Below are 17,749 nucleotides of genomic sequence, written 5' to 3' on the forward strand. Positions count from 1 at the left end.
CCTTGCGCCAGTGTGTGGTGTCAGAGCCAGACACTGATCATTTTCACGTATGTTTTCCTTTTCCAATTGTAGGCAGAACTCAAGAGTTTGCTGGACAATTCCTCCTCTTCCTTTGAGTTTGCCAAAGAGCTCATCAAGCACAACCTGGTGAGTGAGAGCTGCTTCATAGTGCTCGGGCCGCTTTATACTCTGCCATCTGGAGATGCTCCGCTGGGGTCGACACCAGAAGTCTAGTTTCCGTCCGTCCCCAAGATGTCCACCCACACCTGACTCCCCCGCCAGCCCCCTGCCTTCTTTTTTTTAAAAAAATTTTATTAGTGAATCACCATGAGACAAAGTTACAGACTTACAGGTTTTCATGCTTACATTTCAGTCATACAATGACCAAGTACCCATCCCTCCACCAGTGCCCATTTTCCACCACCAATGGTTCCAGCATCCCTCCCACCACCTCCACCCCCCCTCTTCATCCCACCCTGACTCTGTGGCAGGGCATTCCCATTTGCTCGCTCTCTCGTTTTGGGTGTTGTGGTTTGCTACAGAGATATTAAGTAGGCATCTTGTTCAGTCTATAGTCTATTTTCAGCCTGTATCTCCCATCCCTAGTAGCCCCCTTCCTTCTTTCAGTTTTTCTATTCTTAATGACGTGGATGCATTGCAGAAAGACTGGGGGAAGGAGGCAGCTCAGAAGACATTTCTCTTTGTGAATTCTTCTTTGCTGCCAAGGCCCCTTCTGAAGGAAACCCTTGTTTGGGAGGACAGTCCTCTATCTAGAACATTCAGCGGGAGGTAGGCGGATCCACGTGTGCTTCGTTGACAAAGACATGTGAACATCTCGCTGTGGATTAAACTAACTGGGAAGGATTCTGGTCCGAGCAGAGTGGGGCCCGCCTCGGATGGCTGTGGCTGGGAGGGTTCAGGGTCCCCGGGGTGGGGAGCGGTGGCAGGGGAGCACTGCGGCTCACAGGGGGAGCGCACTCACTCTGGGGCGGAGGGAAAGGAGGTGAGGCCTGCACTCTGGGGCTTCGTGTGCGGCTGCATCCCTGCCGAGAGCACCCGGAGAAAGCAGGTTTCTGCCGGCCGTGGCCTGTGCCTGCGGAATGGCTGCCCTCAGCTCGGGCACCCAGGACACGGGTCAGTGATTTACCATGAGTGAGTCTCCGTTCCCTTCTATAAAAATGCCAGTTACGGGGGCTAGAGCGATCGGAAAGGGGCAACGCACACGCCTTGCCCGCAGCCTACTTCTCCTTCCCCTCTGTTCTTCCTCTGTCCCTTTCTTCAGCGCTGACTCTGCTGAACACATGCTGAAAACGCATGTTTTATTTATTTTTAAAAATTTTTTTTTGCTTTTTGGGTCACACCCAGCGATGCTCAGGGGTTACTCCTGGCTTTGCACTCAGGAATTACTCCTGGCAGTGCTTGGGGGACCATATGGGATGCCGGGGATCAAACCCGGGTCGGCCGCATGGAAGGCAAATGCCCTACCCGCCTACTACTCCAGCCCGAAACCGCATGTTTTAGATGCTGTGGACCCCTGCCTCTTCGATAGCTGCTTGCTCACTCACTACTGTTTATTATATCTCGGTACTAGCTTTTACAATAATCCTGTCCCTTCTCTAATTTGATCCTCTATCACACATAGAGTTCCCTTTGACTATTTTCCGTCATGAGTTTCTGCCCCAGGCATCTCACCTCTGATCTAGTTTCTAAATTAGAGCCAGATTGGATTTTGTGGAGATTGATTTGTTAGAAGTCTAGCAATGGAGCTTGGCAAGAGAGCGAGACTCAACAGTAGGTTGAGGAGTTATCCTAAGAGTAGCGGCTGCCAACTTCTTGACACCTGAGTGTGGAAGAGAGATTAAACCAGAAAACCATGCCTGTGACTTTAAGGGGCTGGAGGAGAGAGAATAAGCCAGACCAGAAGGAGCGCCTGGACAATCTAATGTCGCTCACAGTATCTTTTCACCAGGGGGGATTTTTTTAAGTAACGATACACGTGACCCACCCCCAGAGATTCTTACTGAATTGTCTGGCTTCACAGCTGGGCCTGACAGACAGCCCGAGTCCAATCTGCTGTGTGTATATGTGATAAACAGTATTGGCACAGAGTACTAGCCCAGCAACTAGTAGTTTGGGACTGTTCTTGGAGACTGGGATTTAAGAACGTGAGAGCCAGAGAAGTGACAGGGTCACGCTAAGGCCTTGGTAGCGTGACAGGTGGACAGGGGCTCTGCACCACATGGCCTCTCATCACCACCAGAGGGCACTACTGAGCCCGGAGCCAGGAGTAGCGCCTGCGTGAGGCCCCGAAGCACAAAAGGGAAAGAAAGGGAATTGCACAGCAGGTAGGGCATTCGCCTTGCACACAACCAACCCGTGTGTGACCACCGGCATCTCATATGGTACCCTGAGCTGCCAGGGGTGATCCCTGAGCAAACTGTCAGGGGTCATCCCTGAGCACTGCCAGGTGTGGCCCCAACCCCCCAAATAAATAAATAAATAAAAATATGAAAGTTTTTCCTATTTCCTGGTGAAACAATATATGTGTTTTCCCCCATTAACACATATATTTAATTTTTGTTTTGGGGCCACATCTGGTGATGCAGGGGTTACTCCTGGCTCTGCACTCAGGAATTACTCCTGGTGGGGCTCAGGGGACCATGTGCAATGCTGAGGATGGAATGCAGGTAGGCTGCAGGGAGAGTGAGTGCTCTACCCACTGTACTCTCTCTCCAGATCCAATTTTGTTAGTTTAAAAAAGATGAAAAGCGTGGAGCTGGAGTGATAGCACAGCGGGTAGGGCGTTTGCCCTGCACGCGGCCAACCCGGGTTTGATTCCCAGCATCCCATATGGTCCCCTGAGTATGGCCAGGGGTAATTCCTGAGGGCATAGTCAGAAGTGACCCCTGAGTGTCGCTGGGTGTGACCCAAAAAGAAAATAAATAAATAAATAAGATGAAAAGCGTTGATATATTATAAATGATTACTAAGAACATAGACTTCTGTTGTCAGATTTGAGTGTTAAAATCAAGTTGTACCCTGTATTATCTTTTTTTTTTTAATTGGCTGTGCCGAGGGCTCAGTCTTGGCTCTGCGCTCAGGGATCACTCCTCGTGGACTCAGGGACCATAGGGGCTGCCAGGAATCAAACCCTGGTCAGCCGCGTGCACCTTACCTGCTGTTCCTGCCAGTCCATACACTGGTCCATCCACAGAGCCGGCATTCCTCTGGGTGCTTGAAGCTAAGGAGTAGAAGCAGAACATCAGTGACAAGACACAGTTTAAGTCTCTGTACGCACTCAAGAGATTTGTCAGGGGATACATCAAACTTTCTTGTCCCGCAGCAAAGCAAAGCAAAACCTCCTCTGGGCCCAGAGCGCTAGTACAGTGGCTAGGGTGCTTGTCTTGCACCTGACTGGCCCCGGCATCCCATATGGTTCCCTGAGCACCACCAGGAGTGATTCCTGAGTGCAGAGCCAGGAGGAACTCCTCAGCATCACCAAGTGGGTCTAACAACAATCACAACAAAACATAACCTCCCAAATAAGTTTTTGGCCAAGGATGCCCAAAGTTCTCAGGAAGAGAAAGAGCAAAGAGAAAAATCCCTGTGTTCTGTTTCTTAAACCCAGTGCATTGTAGAGAGGTCTTTCGGTGGGGGCCGGGTCACTTACATAGAGCATGCTTCAAAGGTGCGTTCATCCTTTCAAAGGATCCCTGAGTGCTGCCTCTAGGAATCATAATTCTAGGGCACAGAATGGAGAGTTTCCTGTCATGGAGCTTACGTTCTGGTGGGGTAAGATAAAAAGGAGCACATAAAATGAAGGGATCGGTGCTATGAACACAAAGAAAGGAGGCCCGGACAGATTGATAGCAGAGGTCGGCTTTAGGTAGAGCAGAAAAGAAATAGTTCGGACACACAGCAGGGTTCTTAGGTAGAAGGATCAAGACCAGAGGGAAGGGAGAAGAGAAATGGCTAGAAGCATTGGCATTAGGTCGGCAGGAGTCAGATGGTGCCTGTCGGAGTTCCAGACTGCCTGTGTGCTGTGCTTATTTACGAGGGGCACCCACATGGGCAGATTCCCGCGGCTATTCCAGTGGGGTCTGTGTACCCGGCTCCCAGTGACCTCCGCCGACACTTCCAGCAGTAAGTATAGCTGCACTTAGGGCGCTGGTAACCAGCTTCTCTGTCTCTAGGTGGTTTTCCGAGGCGGTAAAGGCGCTTTGCAGGTTTTGCCACCCCTGGTTGATGTCATTCCTGAAGCTCGGCTCAACTTGGTCATTTACTACCTTCGGCAAGGTCAGAATTTGTCTCGCTCTTCCTATGCTGTAAAATTTTAGAACGTTAAATCTCTTGAACCATTTACTGAACTTTAAAAATCCATAATACTTCTAAAAATATATTTGCAACAGGCTTATATGACAGAGCAATTTAATGGTGCTTATTAATTATATCTTTGCTCTTTATTCTCCTTTCGCCGTGTTGCTTCCAAGCTCCTTTTCCTTTTTTTTTTTTTTTTCAACTCTTATTTTTCTGTCCTCTGTCCTCTGCCCAGGTAATTTTGGTTTTCTCACTCCCTTGTAAGTTGTGTTCTTTTTCAGTGTTCCTCTTGGACACATCTATCTGTACCATATTCTGGAGAGTATAACTAGTAGACACCAGGTACATAAAGTAGAGTAGCTTGTCTTTTTTTTTTTTTTGTCTTTTATTTTTATTATAAAAATCCAACCCAGGGACTGGAGCGATAGCACAGCGGGTAGGGCATTTGCCTTGAACATGGCTGACCCAGGTTCGATTCCCAGCATCCCATAGGGTCCCCCAAGCACCGCCAGGAGTAATTCCTGAGTGCATGAGCCAGGAGTAACCCCTGCGCATCACTGGGTGTGACCCAAAAAGCAAAAAAAAAAAAAAAAAAAATCCAACCCAGGTAAGCCACAGACAAAGCAAGCATCTTAACTTCTGTACCATCTTTTATTTTTATTATTAACTTTTAAAAAATATATATATATGTGTTCTGTTGGCCTTTCTGACTCTTATTTCTCCTGGCTTCTTGTACTATCAGTCAACATAATGTGGCCCTCAATTGCCCCCTGAAGAAGGCTAAAGTGGCCAGTCACTTGCCTCTAGGGCCTTCATTTGACGAGGTGCGGGGTGTGCTGTTGGTGGCACTCTTCAGGAGCTCAGAAGTGTGGACCTTCTGTTTCCATTGCCAGAATGGCCTAAATGAAAATCCAGGATCCAGAGGGGCTCCGGGAGCCAGTGCCCATACTCTGAACACACGGGGGCCAGGTTTGACCCCCAGCACTGTGCTCCGAGGGCCCCAGGGCCCCCCAGGATGGGCAGCAGCAGCTCCAGAGCAGCCCAGAGAGCAAATGCCCTGCTCCGTGTCATTCCACTCTTACATGTCTGAAACAGATGCTCCGCGTGACCTTCTACATGTGTGTATGCATATGTACACACACACACACACACACACACACATCCTTTCCATGGTGTATCTTAGCTCCTTATAAATTAATTGGGTTAGGAGTGGAGTTTGGACCAAACCCAGCTGCGCCCAGGGGTCATCCTGGGGAGTTTGGGGGACCATACGTGGTACCCGGGATCCAGCCCAGGGAAGCCACAGACACAGCAGGCACCTTAACTTCTGTGCCATCTCCCCAGTTGGGGGCCTGACTGCCCAGGGCTTGCTCCTGGCTCTGTGCTCAGGGATCACTCCTGGTGGCGCTCAGGGAACTCTGGATGATGTGGGGAATTACAACAGCCACATGTAAGGCAAGCACCCTACCTGCTTTATGCCCCAGCCCCGCCATTAGCTCTTTTTATTTATTTTTAATTTTTTAAAAATATTTTTTATTGAGGTACTGTAATTCAGAAAGTTATTCATAGCTCCCACCTTTACAGTCAGCCAAGATCAAATACCATGTGTATGGTTTACCCGACCTCAGTTCTCAACCCCATCCCCCCAGTCTCAGACACCACTCCCGCCTGGGCTCCGGGGCCGTGTGGGGTGCCAGGGACCGAACCCAGATCGGCCACGTTGCAAGGCAAACGCCGTAACTGCTGTCCTGTCACTCTGGCTCCCCATTAGCTCTTTCTAAAATGGTTTCCTTTCTGGTTTGGAGGGGCCTCAGAGGGAAGCTCTCCGGCCGTGCTAACGAGGCCCACCAATCAAGCCGGTGGTTCCGTGCAAGGCCTGAGGATTTTGTGCTGCTTAGGGTCTGCGGGGCCGGGGGTTACACAGGCCCACCTGCTGGTGCTTGGGTGTCACAGGCCTGCAGTCAGCAGTGCGAGTGGACCGTGTGGTGCAGGGATCTAACTGGGGTTGACCACACGGGAAGACTGTGCCTTGACCCCGGTGCTGTCTCTGCGGCCCCTTGGTGGGGCCAACCTAGCAGCTGGTAGGGTTGGGTGCTTGGATGGCTGCTTCTCCAGTGCCATGGATATGTAACGCCCGGTCCGTTTGCTGAACTTGAAATTTGATTTTGGGTGCTACATGACGTCATGAATTTCCTAGAAATATTTGATAAGCTTTAGGATAACTACTGAATGTTGGACTTGATGGAGAGTTAGAAGACAAATAAAACATATTTTCCAGGAAGTTTGAGTACTTAAGTACTTGTCTGGGATGCGGAGGAGAGAGTTCAGAAGGCGGGAGCTCAGGCCTTGCACACAGGAGGCCCCGGGTTCCGTCCCCATCCCTCCATGGACCCCTGAGCAGTGTTGGTTGCCCCCACCCCAAGAATAAGGGCTTGATCTCTGGGGAGACTGTTGCAAAACACCTATAATTCTTTTTTTACATCTTAGTTGAACAAAAGCTTAATTTTAGCACAAGTCTGATAGTTCCTTATTTCCTTATATTTCAGATGATGTACAGGAAGCGTATAACCTAATCAAGGATCTGGAACCTACTACTCCCCAGGTAACGGAGGGCATGCCACATTTCTTTCTTTCTTTCTTTCTTTCTTTCTTTTTGGGTCACTCCCAGCGATGCACAGGGTTTACTTATGGCTCATGCACTCAGGAATTACTCCTGGCAGTGCTCAGGGGACCATATGGGATGTTGGGAATCAAACCCAGGTCGACCGCGTGCAAGGCAAATATGCCCTACTCACTGTGCTATCGCTCCAGCCCCACATGCCACATTTCTAATAACCAAGTTGTGGAAAAGAGCAGCTTTGCAGAGGCAGCGGGAAGACGGGGTAGAGAAGTTGCTGGCCGGGTCCCAGGAAGGGCTGAGGTCTGTTACCCTAGTAGGCCCCGTGCTGCTCAGGGGGTGGCGTCCTGCCTGCTGCGCCCAAAGCACGCTCTCTAGCCCTGGGAGCTCCAGCCACAGCTTTTCTTTTTTTTTGGGTCACACCTGGCGATGCACAGGGGTTACTCCTGGCTCTGCACTCAGGAATTACCCCTGGCGGTGCTCAGGGGACCATATGGGATGCTGGGACTCGAACTCGGGTCGGCCGCGTGCAAGGCAAACGCCCTACCCACTGTGCTATCGCTCCAGCCCCCAGCCACAGCTTTTCGATGGTTTTTTAAAAATATATTTATAAAAATATATTTATTATAGTACCATGATTTACCAGCTTCTTCATGATACAGTTGTTTTGTGCATTCGATGTTTCAACACCAGTCCCACCAGCAGTGTGACCTTCCCTCCACCAGTGTCCCCAGTTTCCCACCCATCACTCCAGCCTGCCCCCTTGCAGGGACAAACTAATTTATTTCATATTCTTGTTAGAACACAAAGGCAAGTGGAACTATCAAAATTTAGATCAGTAAGAATCAATTTGAGATAATTAGGGGGTTTTGTCTAAAATTTAATTACACATAGTAATTAAAATGTTAAAATCAAAAGACAAAGACTCAAAGTGGCAACACTCAAATGCGGGCAAAACAACATAAGAATCACAACTGACTTTCCATATATAATTGAGATAATTGTTGATTCTCACAGTGACGTGACGAAAGTGGTTGTCTGAGGTCCACTGTGTAGGCTGGTGCTGGCTGAGCCTTCCGCGTGACTGCTTAGGCCGGGGAGCTTGGTGGCCCTCGGTGTAAAACTCCCGTCCGCTTTGCTGTGATCCTTCCGGGCTGACGGCACCGTGAAATCGGGAGGTGTCACCTGGCTGCTTGTGCAGCTGCACCAGGAGCTGTCTAGATCTGGGACAGTCTGGTGGCGTGGCAGTGTGCTGGGCCCTTTCTGTGTGGGGGGTCAGGAACGGCAGTGGGCCACTGTGCCTTGACTCAGAAAGGGCACTGCTCGCCCCCATCCCGAGAGGGCCCCAGAGTTCTCAGCCCAGACCAGTCCACCGCGGAATATTTGGCGGTTTCATGTTCTTTCGGAGATAGGACATTGGTTCCTTTTGATGCTTTAAGATTCCCTTTAGTTAAACTTTGAAAATACTGAAATCTTGAATTCTGGTGAAACAGTTGAGATGTCGACATTTTGGTCACGGCTGTAAGTGACTATACTTGTCTTTAGCCAGAACTGCATCTGTATGGTGTCACCCATGCTGTGTTGTTTGTACTAAGCACATGATAAACATTCTGCTTATTAACTGAGAGACAGATGGAAAACTATTTACAGACCCTGTGACGTTTAAGCAGGCATACTTACCTAGTGTGGAAAAGGTTTTTTGTCTTGTTTTGTTTTGTTTTTTTGTACCATACCCAGCAGTGTTCTGTGATTCCTCCAGCTTCTGTGCTCAGGGTTCACTCCGGGCGGGGTCTGGGGCACCACAGGCTGTGCTGGGGACTGAGTCTCAGTTCAGCTGTGTGCAAGCCACGGTCCTTACCTCTTAGTATGTCTCTGACCAATATCTTTCCTACCAAACTATTTATGAGCCTTCTTCTTTGTGTGTGTATGTGTGTGTGTGTGTGTGTGTGAGTGAGTGTGTGTTTTGGGCTACACCTGGATCACCCTGGCAGGCTCAGGAGAATCTGACAGCATGCCAGGGATCCAGCCCACGTCAGCCCACTGTGCCATGGCTCCAGGCCCCCTACTGATGAGCCTTCCTAAATGAAATTAGCACACACATAAAAACTGATCAAGGTGCTCATAAGAGTATGTACTAAGTATTAGCACTAAGTCTGAAAGGGGTCTAGATAATGCCCCAGAATGCCAAGAGAAAGAAACCTTTACAAATGAGTATCAGAAGATTTTTAAAAAAGAAGTCGAGGGACCAGAGAGAGTAATAGTAAGCAGGTAAGTTGCTTTCCTTGCACACTACTGACCCGGTTTCAATTCCGGACACCACATACAGTCCCCTGAGCCTGGCCAGAGTGATTCCTGACACAGCCATCTTGGTGTGGCTCAAAAACCAGAGAGAGAGAGAGAGAGAGAGAGAGAGAGAGAGAGAGAGAGAAAGAGAGAGAGAGAGAGAGAGAGAGAGAGGAGAGAGAGAAAGAGAGAGAGAGAAAGGATTAGTAGCAAAAGACAGTTATATTATTGGAAAGGGAAAATCATATTTATGATGTTATATGTGTTAGTGACTGAAGTGATAAGAATTATTATGTAAACAATTTTTAATTGAATTGAAATACAATAAAACTTATTTCAATGAAAGTTTCCACTGAATTATTTTTGTTGAGATTGAGAATTTACAAATACAGTAAATTCTATGACCCGTCACAAATAAAATTAAAATTTCCTAGTTCTTTCATGACCCATCATAAATAAAATTAGCATTTCCTAATTCTTTCATTCAAACAAGAGGCTAAACAGAGAATGGTGATTTTGGGTAGTTCTTAACAATCATATACAATTTTGTATCGATGTAGATAATTAACTTGAAAGATATCTGACAGCTTTGCATTCCTTATATAATTGATATCATCCGTGTTCCCAGGAGTACATCCTCAAAGGAGTGGTCAATGCAGCCCTTGGCCAGGAGATGGGTTCGGTGAGTACAGCGTCACGAGTGGACCGGGCTTTGTAAGGTGTTAGTGTGGGAACACAGCAAGACCAACAGCAGGAAGGCCATGGCTGGCTCTTCTGGGTTTCTCTTTTCCTTTCCTGAGTTTGGGGCCGTTCCTGCTCCTGGGCTGTGCTCCGGAATCCCCATGAGGGACTCGGGGGGCCATGTGCGGTGCTGGAGATCGGGCCTGGGTGGGCCAGGAACCAGGAAGCGCCTTCCCTGCTTCCGCCATCTTTCTGGCCTTCTGAAGCCGTGGGTGCCTCAATCCAGTTTCTAGTATTAAAATTTGTTGAAGATTAAGAAAAGAGTTTACCTGGGGCTGGTGCAATAGCATAGTGGGTAGGGTGTTTGCCTTGCACGTGGCCGACCCGGGTTCGATTCCCAGCATCCCATATGGTCTGAGTACCACCAGGGGTAATTCCTCAGTGCAGAGCCAGGAATAACCCCTGTGTGTTGTCGGGTGTGACCCAAAAAGAAAAGAAAAAAAGAGTTTACCTGTAAAATTTGTTGCTTGTCTTTCACATGAAAACATTCTATTTCAAAATAAAAGAGCATGAGTTTTATTCCTTATTCTTGGAGAAGTTTTACTTTCATTGCTGGGTGTCAGACTCAGGACTGACAGAGGCACGAGAGCTGTCTCTGAGCCACACCTGTCTGAACCCAGTTTTTACAGGGTTTGCGTGTAGTGACAGCAGATCATTATACACTTTCATTGTCATTTTCATGGCTTTCTCTGTGTGAGTGCCTGGGAAACACCCCGGATCTCACATGTTCATGGTTCTACTGCTGAACCGCATCTCTGACCTAAAGAGATGTTTTTTTTCCCCCAAAATCTTGTGCATTCTGAGCAATAATGTTGGCATCGTCTCCAGTATCTCCAAAATGGAGATAATTTCTCTATGAGAAAGGAGGTGTTTTTGGTTTGCTTTTGTTTGGGGGCCACTTTGGCTGTGCTCAGGACTCACTCCTGTCTGTCCTCAGTGACCACTCCTGATGGGCTCAGGGGCCATCTGGGTGCTGGGCGTCAGATGGGGTGTCTGTGGGCACAGCCAGCACCTTACCCCTGTCTTCCTCTCCAGCTCTAGTTTATCTCCAACTTGTAACACAGAAACTCATAGATTATTTTTGAACAAACGTATGAGTTTACTTAATAAGCACATTTGTTACAGCCACGGCTCCTGCCCCAGGCCTGATGTTTGGCTAGTGAGCAGTGCGTCTCTGTTGGGGAGGCCTGGAGCTTGGAGGTCCCAAGTCCAAACCCCCGGTGTCCCACATGCGCAGAGCAGGGACTGGCTGCCCACTGTCGGCATGGTGTCCCCGCGCGCAACCTGGACTGTGGGAGCCCCCTTTGGGCACCGGGCCCCCCTGAGCCACACAGCCATCATGTGTGTGCCCCAACTCAGTGCAGCCCCCGCACACACATGAGCCAGCAGCCCCCTAAAGGAGTCAGCCCCCTGCCCTGAGCACCGTGGCCAAACCCTGCAGCTGTTTGCATCCCCACAGAGCACCACAGCCAGCACTTGTGCCCCCGTCTCAGCAGCCGCGGGGCTGGGGGTCGGAAATGGAGCTACTGAAGGCGTGACTGACTGAGGCCCGTGGAGGCCCCGCAGGCTGGAACGTGGAGTTGACGCCTTTCTCCTCTCTGGCTGCCCGAGCAGATTTTGTGGTTTCCTGTGGAAAGGCCCCGGTGGTCTCTGCAGCCGGGTAGCGGAGGAGGCCTGAAGCAAGGGTGTCCGGCAGCCTTGGGAAGCAGCACCGGGCCGGGAGGCAGCTCAGAGGGCCGCACGCGCTGTGGGGGAACCCCGGGCCCCAAGTACCAGGCGGATCTCCCTGGCAACAAGCCGGGAGTAGCCCCTGATCCCACTTAAGTGGCTCGAATGGCCCCAAACCTCAAGCCTGGCGAGTGTGTGCGGCCCATGGAGTGACATGGGGACGTGTGTCCAGTGTGACGGTGGCCGCTGCTCTGTTTTCCAGAGGGACCATATGAAAATCGCACAGCAGTTCTTCCAGCTGGTGGGCGGCTCAGCCAGCGAATGCGGTACGTCTGGGCCCCCGTGCTGGCCGGGGACCGAGTCTCTGTCCAGGGCCGGCTTCCTGCTCCGGGCACAGAGTGACTGCGTGCTCTCTGGGTCTCTCAGATGGTCTCATACTCGTACCAAGCTTAAAAATACTTCCTTAGCCCTTGCACTTGGGGGATGGATTCACTTACAGCTCCATGACTTATTCCAAAGCTTCCTTCTTTTTTTTAAAAAAAAGTATTGGTTTGCTCTGTAAGCTCGTTTCTCCTTTGAACATGTATTTTGTTTGCTTGTCTCTGTCTCTTTGCTTGCTTCTCCCCCCCCCATCTGTCTGTCTGTCTGTCTCTCTCTCTCTCTCTCTCTCTCTGTTTGTCTGTCTCTGTCTCTGTCTCTGTCTCTGTCTCTCTCTCTGTCTCTCTCTTTCTCTCTGTCTGGAGGTGGGTATACTTGAGTCGCATCCATGATACTGAAGGGTTACTCCTTGGAGGCTCGCGGCTGCCGGGTGTCACGGCGCTCCTGATGGCGCGGGTCAGATCCCAGCCGGTGGGCCCACAGAGGGTGCCCCTGCACTGGAGACTGGCAGGACTGATGACAGAGACCGAGTCACAGTCGTGGGTGTTGCAGCGTGGGTGTCTCCCTCGGGGCCCGGGCAGCACCAGGCAGCCACCTCGGCTCTCCAAGTAGACAGGGCACTCTCGAAGCCCCGGTTCCGGTGCTTCAGGTGTGTGGGAGACAGGCCTGTCGTTCAGCCCTGTGACAGCGCGCGCCCCTATTCCATTCCAGACACCATTCCAGGGAGGCAGTGCATGGCTTCGTGTTTCTTCCTGCTGAAGCAATTTGATGATGTGTTGATCTACCTCAACTCTTTTAAGGTCAGTACAGAGTTTCTAGAACGCTATGTTTAATGTGTCATACTAATAATTTTAGAAAAAGCCTCTTAATTATGGTGGCCCTAGTTCCTTTAATTCTTACAATTATTATTTTTTGAATACTGGGATTCACAGTACTGTTGATTTGTACATCGTCCCTGCATCCATCGTTCCTGCCCGAGTCCCTCCACGAGGGCCCCTCCTTGCCACCCCACCCCTGGGGAAGCTCAGTGTGTGGGAAGAATCTCCAGTTCTGAAGACTTGGGCCGTTTGTTGCCCCCTCGCTGTGTTTCTCCCTGTCCCTCTTGTGGGAGAGGCCTTTTCTCACACGTGTACCGTGGAGACGGAGACACCTACACGCCTGTAGCCTTTAAATGATGTTGCATGTACATGAAAGCCATTATCGTTAGCACTATTGTAAGCGTGTGCCCCAGACTGCAACCTGAAGGAAGACTTGTCATGAGCTTCCCAAGGAGGTGGGGAGGGCACGGGAGGGAACCCCGAGACAGGGGGAGGCCGCTGCTGCGGGGACGGCCGTTGCCCCCAGTGCTGTCACCAGCGGTCGTGTGAACCTCCGTGCCTGAATCAAAGGGGAAGAGTGGAGACATGAAGAAGTTTTCAAAAGATCATTATTTTATTTTATTTTATTTATTTATTTTTCTTTTTGGGTCACACCCGGCGATGCACAGGGGTTATTCCTGGCTCTGCACTCAGGAATTACTCCTGGTGGTGCTCAGGGGACGATATGGGATACTGGGAATCGAACCCGGGTCGATCGCGTGCAAGGCAAACGCCCTACCCGCTGTGCTATTGCTCCAGCCCAAGATCATTATTTTAGAGGGGCTGGTTTGGGCTAGATCTGGTGGTGCAAAGGGCACATTCCCAGTGGGCTGGGGGGTGGGGAACCACTGGGGGTGCCAGGGAATTGAACCCAGGTCAGGAGCCTGCAAGGCAAACACCTTACCTGCTGCACTATTGCTCTGGCCCCCTAAAAGGTTATTTTTGTGTTGAGCTGGTCTCGTGCGTCTGTTTTGAAACGTGCGTTTCTGCCCCGTGAGTGCTCACTGTGCCCTGCTCTTGGCGTGTCTTTCAGAGTTACTTCTGCAACGACGACATCTTTAACTTCAACTACGCCCAAGCCAAGGCCGCCACGGGCAACACCAAGGAGGGGGAGGAAGTAGGTGCTGAGGTTCTGCTCTGGGTGTCGGGGGCTCTGGGTGCAGAGTTTACGGGGGAAGGATTATGCCAAGTCATTTTGCTCTAAGTTACCTTCTAACAGCACAATGTGGGTAGTTATTTTAGAACCATATCAATATTTCATCTCGATGAGTTTTATATAAGTATAACATGCTGAGAAACATATATGTCAAATTACTCACTTGAATTTTTTATTTTTTAGCTTTTTGGGTCACACCTGGTGATGCACAGGAGTTACTCCTGGCTCTGCACTCAGGAACCACTCCTGGCGGTGCTCAGGGGACCATATGGGATGATGGGAATTGAACCTGGGTCAGCCGCATACAAGGGAAACGCCCTACCCACTGTGTTATAGCTCCAGCCCCTCACTTGAATTTTTTTTTAAATATTTTTTTTATTTTGTGTTTGGGCCGTGCCCAGCAATGCTCAGGGTAATTCAGAGTAATTCCTGGCTCTGCATCCAGGAATTACTCCTGGCAGTTTTGGGGACCATATGGGATGCCGGGGATTAAACCTGGGTTGGCGCGTCTAAGGCCAATGCCTTCCCACTGTACTAGTGCTCTGCCCCAGCCCCCTCACCTTTTACCTTTTACTTTATTTATGTATATATGTATTTATTTATTTTGGATTTATTTTTTTTTGACCAAAAAAATTCTTGAGCACCCGGCAGTGCTCAAGAATTACTCCTGGTGGGAGGCTGTCTCCATGGCTTGGAGGCTGGTTTCTCATTCTGGGCAACTCAGAGAAGGGAACACCAAGTAAAATGTGGTTGGAGGTCATGTGGGGGAAGGGTGAAGCGTGCTGAATACAGACTAGAGACTGAACACAATGGCCACTCAACACCTTTATTGCAAACCACAACACCTAATCAGAGAGAGAGAGCAAAAGGGAATACCCTGCCACAGTGGCAGGGTGGGGTGGGGGGAGGTGGGACTGGGAAGGGTGGGAGGGATGTTGGGTTTACTGGTGGTGGAGAATGGGCACTGGAGAAGGGAGGGGTTCTCGAACTCTGTATGGGGAAAACATGAGCACAAAAATGTATAAATCTGTAACTGTACCCCCACGGTGATTCACTAATAAAAAAAAAAAAAGAATTACTCCTGGTGGAGTTCGGGCACCACATGGGATGCCAGAAATCAAGCCCTGATCAGCGTCATGCAAGACAAATCCCCTGCCCACTTGCTATCACTCCAGCCCCCTAGGCCTTTTAAAGCCAGTCTCTCTCCTCCAGCACATCACCGCTACCTCCATAGACTTGTCTGAATTACTCATAATCATTTAATTAGTCATCCAAGTTTCGTTATTATCCAGCAGATTAACATGTCACCCAAATTCTGAAGCATTTGTGTTTTTTCGGTTTGGTTTGGCTCTTGTGCACCGTACTTACCCTTTGTGCTCAGGGCTTCCTCGTGGCTCTGCACTCAGGGCTCACTCCTGGCAGTGCTTGGGGGGCTACATGGAGTTCTTGGGAATTGAACCCAGGTTGGTTGTATACAAAGCCAGCACCCTGTTTTCTGTACTATCTCTTCAGTCCTGTTTCTAAATATTTTAAGTTTCCATAATGATTTCTTTTTTATGAATATTTTAAAAACAGGTTTCATGATTCGTTTTGTTGTTTTGTTTTTGGACCATACCCTGGTCATACCCAGGGCCTGCTCTGGCAGGGACCAGGGGACAATATGGGGTGCAAAGCAAGCACCCTGACAGCTGAACGAGCTCACAGGCACACGAGTTTCATATTTTAAAGCAAGATCAGGCAGGAGGGATTCAGGTGCTTGCTCGCTTGCTGCCAACCTTAGTTAAATCCTTGCCAGTCCATATGGTTCCTCGAGGAGGGCTAATTTTATTTATTTATTTATTTATTTATTTTGGTTTTGGGGCCACACCTAGCAATGCACAGGGCTGACTCCTGGCTCTGTGCCCAGGGATCACTTCTGGTGGTGCTGGGGGACCACAGGGAATGCCGGGACTTGAACCTGGATCTGCTGTAAGGCAGTGTGTGTAAGGCAAGCGCCCTGCTGCTGTGCTATCACTCTGGCCCCAAGCAGGAGTCATTTCTGAGCGTAAAACCATGAATGACTCCTGAGTTCTGTCAGGTTCCCCCCCCCCCCCGCCCCACAAATAAGCAAAAGAAATAAAAACGTGTTTTATTGTTTTAGGCTATGAATGTTATCCTTTCTAGAAATTTTTTTTCTGCTTTTTGGGTCACACCCGGAAATGCACAGGGGTCAGCCGCGTGCAAGGCAAACGCCCTATCCGCTGTACTAATGCTCCAGCCCCAAAATAGGAATTTTATTTTGATTTCTAACTTAATCCTGGGGATAGACTCTGTGTTCTTTAGAGCACTACCTTTCTAATACCTTTTTAATATTTGAACCATTGTTTTAGTTCCCAGTGGCACGGTCATCTATGTTTGTGTGTGTCATACAATTAATTACTGGTCAGATCGACTTCCATACCATCTTCTAGTCAGCTTGTGATATCAATAGCTAAGAGAAGTGTTTCAAAGCCACAGTTTCGTGCTGAATTTTGATTCTAAAGCTTTGTTAGTCATTTACTCCAAAGCAAGCTGGCAGGGTTATTTTGGCTGGAGAACATTTCATGCTTATTGGCTTTCTTTCCTCTTCCTGCAGGTTTTCCTCTTAATCCAGAGCGAGAAGATGAAAAATGATTACGTTTACCTCAGTTGGCTAGCTCGGTGCTGTGAGTCCCCTTTTCCCTGTTACGGAGGAACCAACCCTCCTCTCTCTGCTCTTCTGGATGGAGTGGCACGCGCCGACGCTTTCTGACTGTGCTTTGCCCTTTGTTCAGGCCAGGGAGTGGGCATTCCACTGCTGCAGGCGGGCTGCCCAGTAAGGGCGCCACGGGTGTGTGTTGTGTGTGGGGCCCATGATGGTTCTCCCTGGACGACACTGAACTGCAGAGACAGTCTTGAGAGACGCCAGGTTCTTCCTTTAGCCTCTTCCGGTTTTCAGAGTCTCCCTTGACAGTGTTGGCTGCGAAGTTACATTGTCGCTGCTCGTTGTAACTTTTAATGGTGGTACAGGTCTGAAAAATGGCTTTTTTTCATTTTTGTTTTTGTTTTTGGTAGATGACAAAAACACCTTTCACTTCTCTTTTCTCTTTTCACTTCTTAATTTTTATTTTAAATTTAAAACACTCACTGAATTAGAAAGAAATTTCCCCCACACTTTAAACACTGGTTTACAACGTTGTTCATGTCTGCGTGTTGCAGGCATTCAGTATTCCAGCACCAGCCCCGCCACCACTGTCACCTTCCCTCTGCCTTTGTCTCCACTTTTGCCACCACCCCTCAGCCTGCGCTCCTGGCGGGCGCCCCATGATTCATTTTATACTGCTTCTTACCACTAAATGGCTAATGGAATGATAAATATTTCCATAGAAGAAAATTAGTGAAAAGTGTTGTCTGAGGGATTACTAAGATGTTACAGGTCACTCTTTCTGTGTGAATGTTTTCATTAGTAAAGAGTGGCTGGCGTCCATCCCACCCACTGTGGTTTGCCAGTGTTGGAGAGTTTGGAGATGTCACATGGCTGCAAATGCATCTGGAAGATCCAGAATTTTTACCTGGGCAGTCCAGCTAGAGTTAATTTTTTTTTTTTTTGCTTTTTGGGTTACACCCGGCGATGCACAGGGGTTACTCCTGGCTCATGCACTCAGGAATCACTCCTGGTGGTGCTCAGGGGACCATATGGGATGCTGGGAATTGAACCCGGGTCGACCGCGTGCA

At 49.3% G+C, this 17,749-nt stretch overlaps 1 protein-coding gene across 1 annotated transcript in view; it reads left to right on the forward strand.

Annotated features, from left to right (window-relative positions):
* The window catches only part of IFT56 (intraflagellar transport 56), a 43,726-nt gene that overhangs the window by 13,004 nt on the left and 12,973 nt on the right, over nt 1–17,749 (forward strand). The window contains exons 8-15 of the mRNA XM_004608228.2: nt 73–147; nt 4,194–4,296; nt 6,864–6,919; nt 9,846–9,899; nt 11,889–11,952; nt 12,716–12,804; nt 13,895–13,978; nt 16,632–16,701. Coding sequence (XP_004608285.2) covers nt 73–147; nt 4,194–4,296; nt 6,864–6,919; nt 9,846–9,899; nt 11,889–11,952; nt 12,716–12,804; nt 13,895–13,978; nt 16,632–16,701 — 595 coding nt within the window. The remainder of the gene's footprint in view (nt 1–72; nt 148–4,193; nt 4,297–6,863; nt 6,920–9,845; nt 9,900–11,888; nt 11,953–12,715; nt 12,805–13,894; nt 13,979–16,631; nt 16,702–17,749) is intronic.

Source organism: Sorex araneus, chromosome 1, assembly GCF_027595985.1.
Source record: "Sorex araneus isolate mSorAra2 chromosome 1, mSorAra2.pri, whole genome shotgun sequence".
NCBI classification, from domain to species: Eukaryota; Metazoa; Chordata; class Mammalia; order Eulipotyphla; family Soricidae; genus Sorex; species Sorex araneus.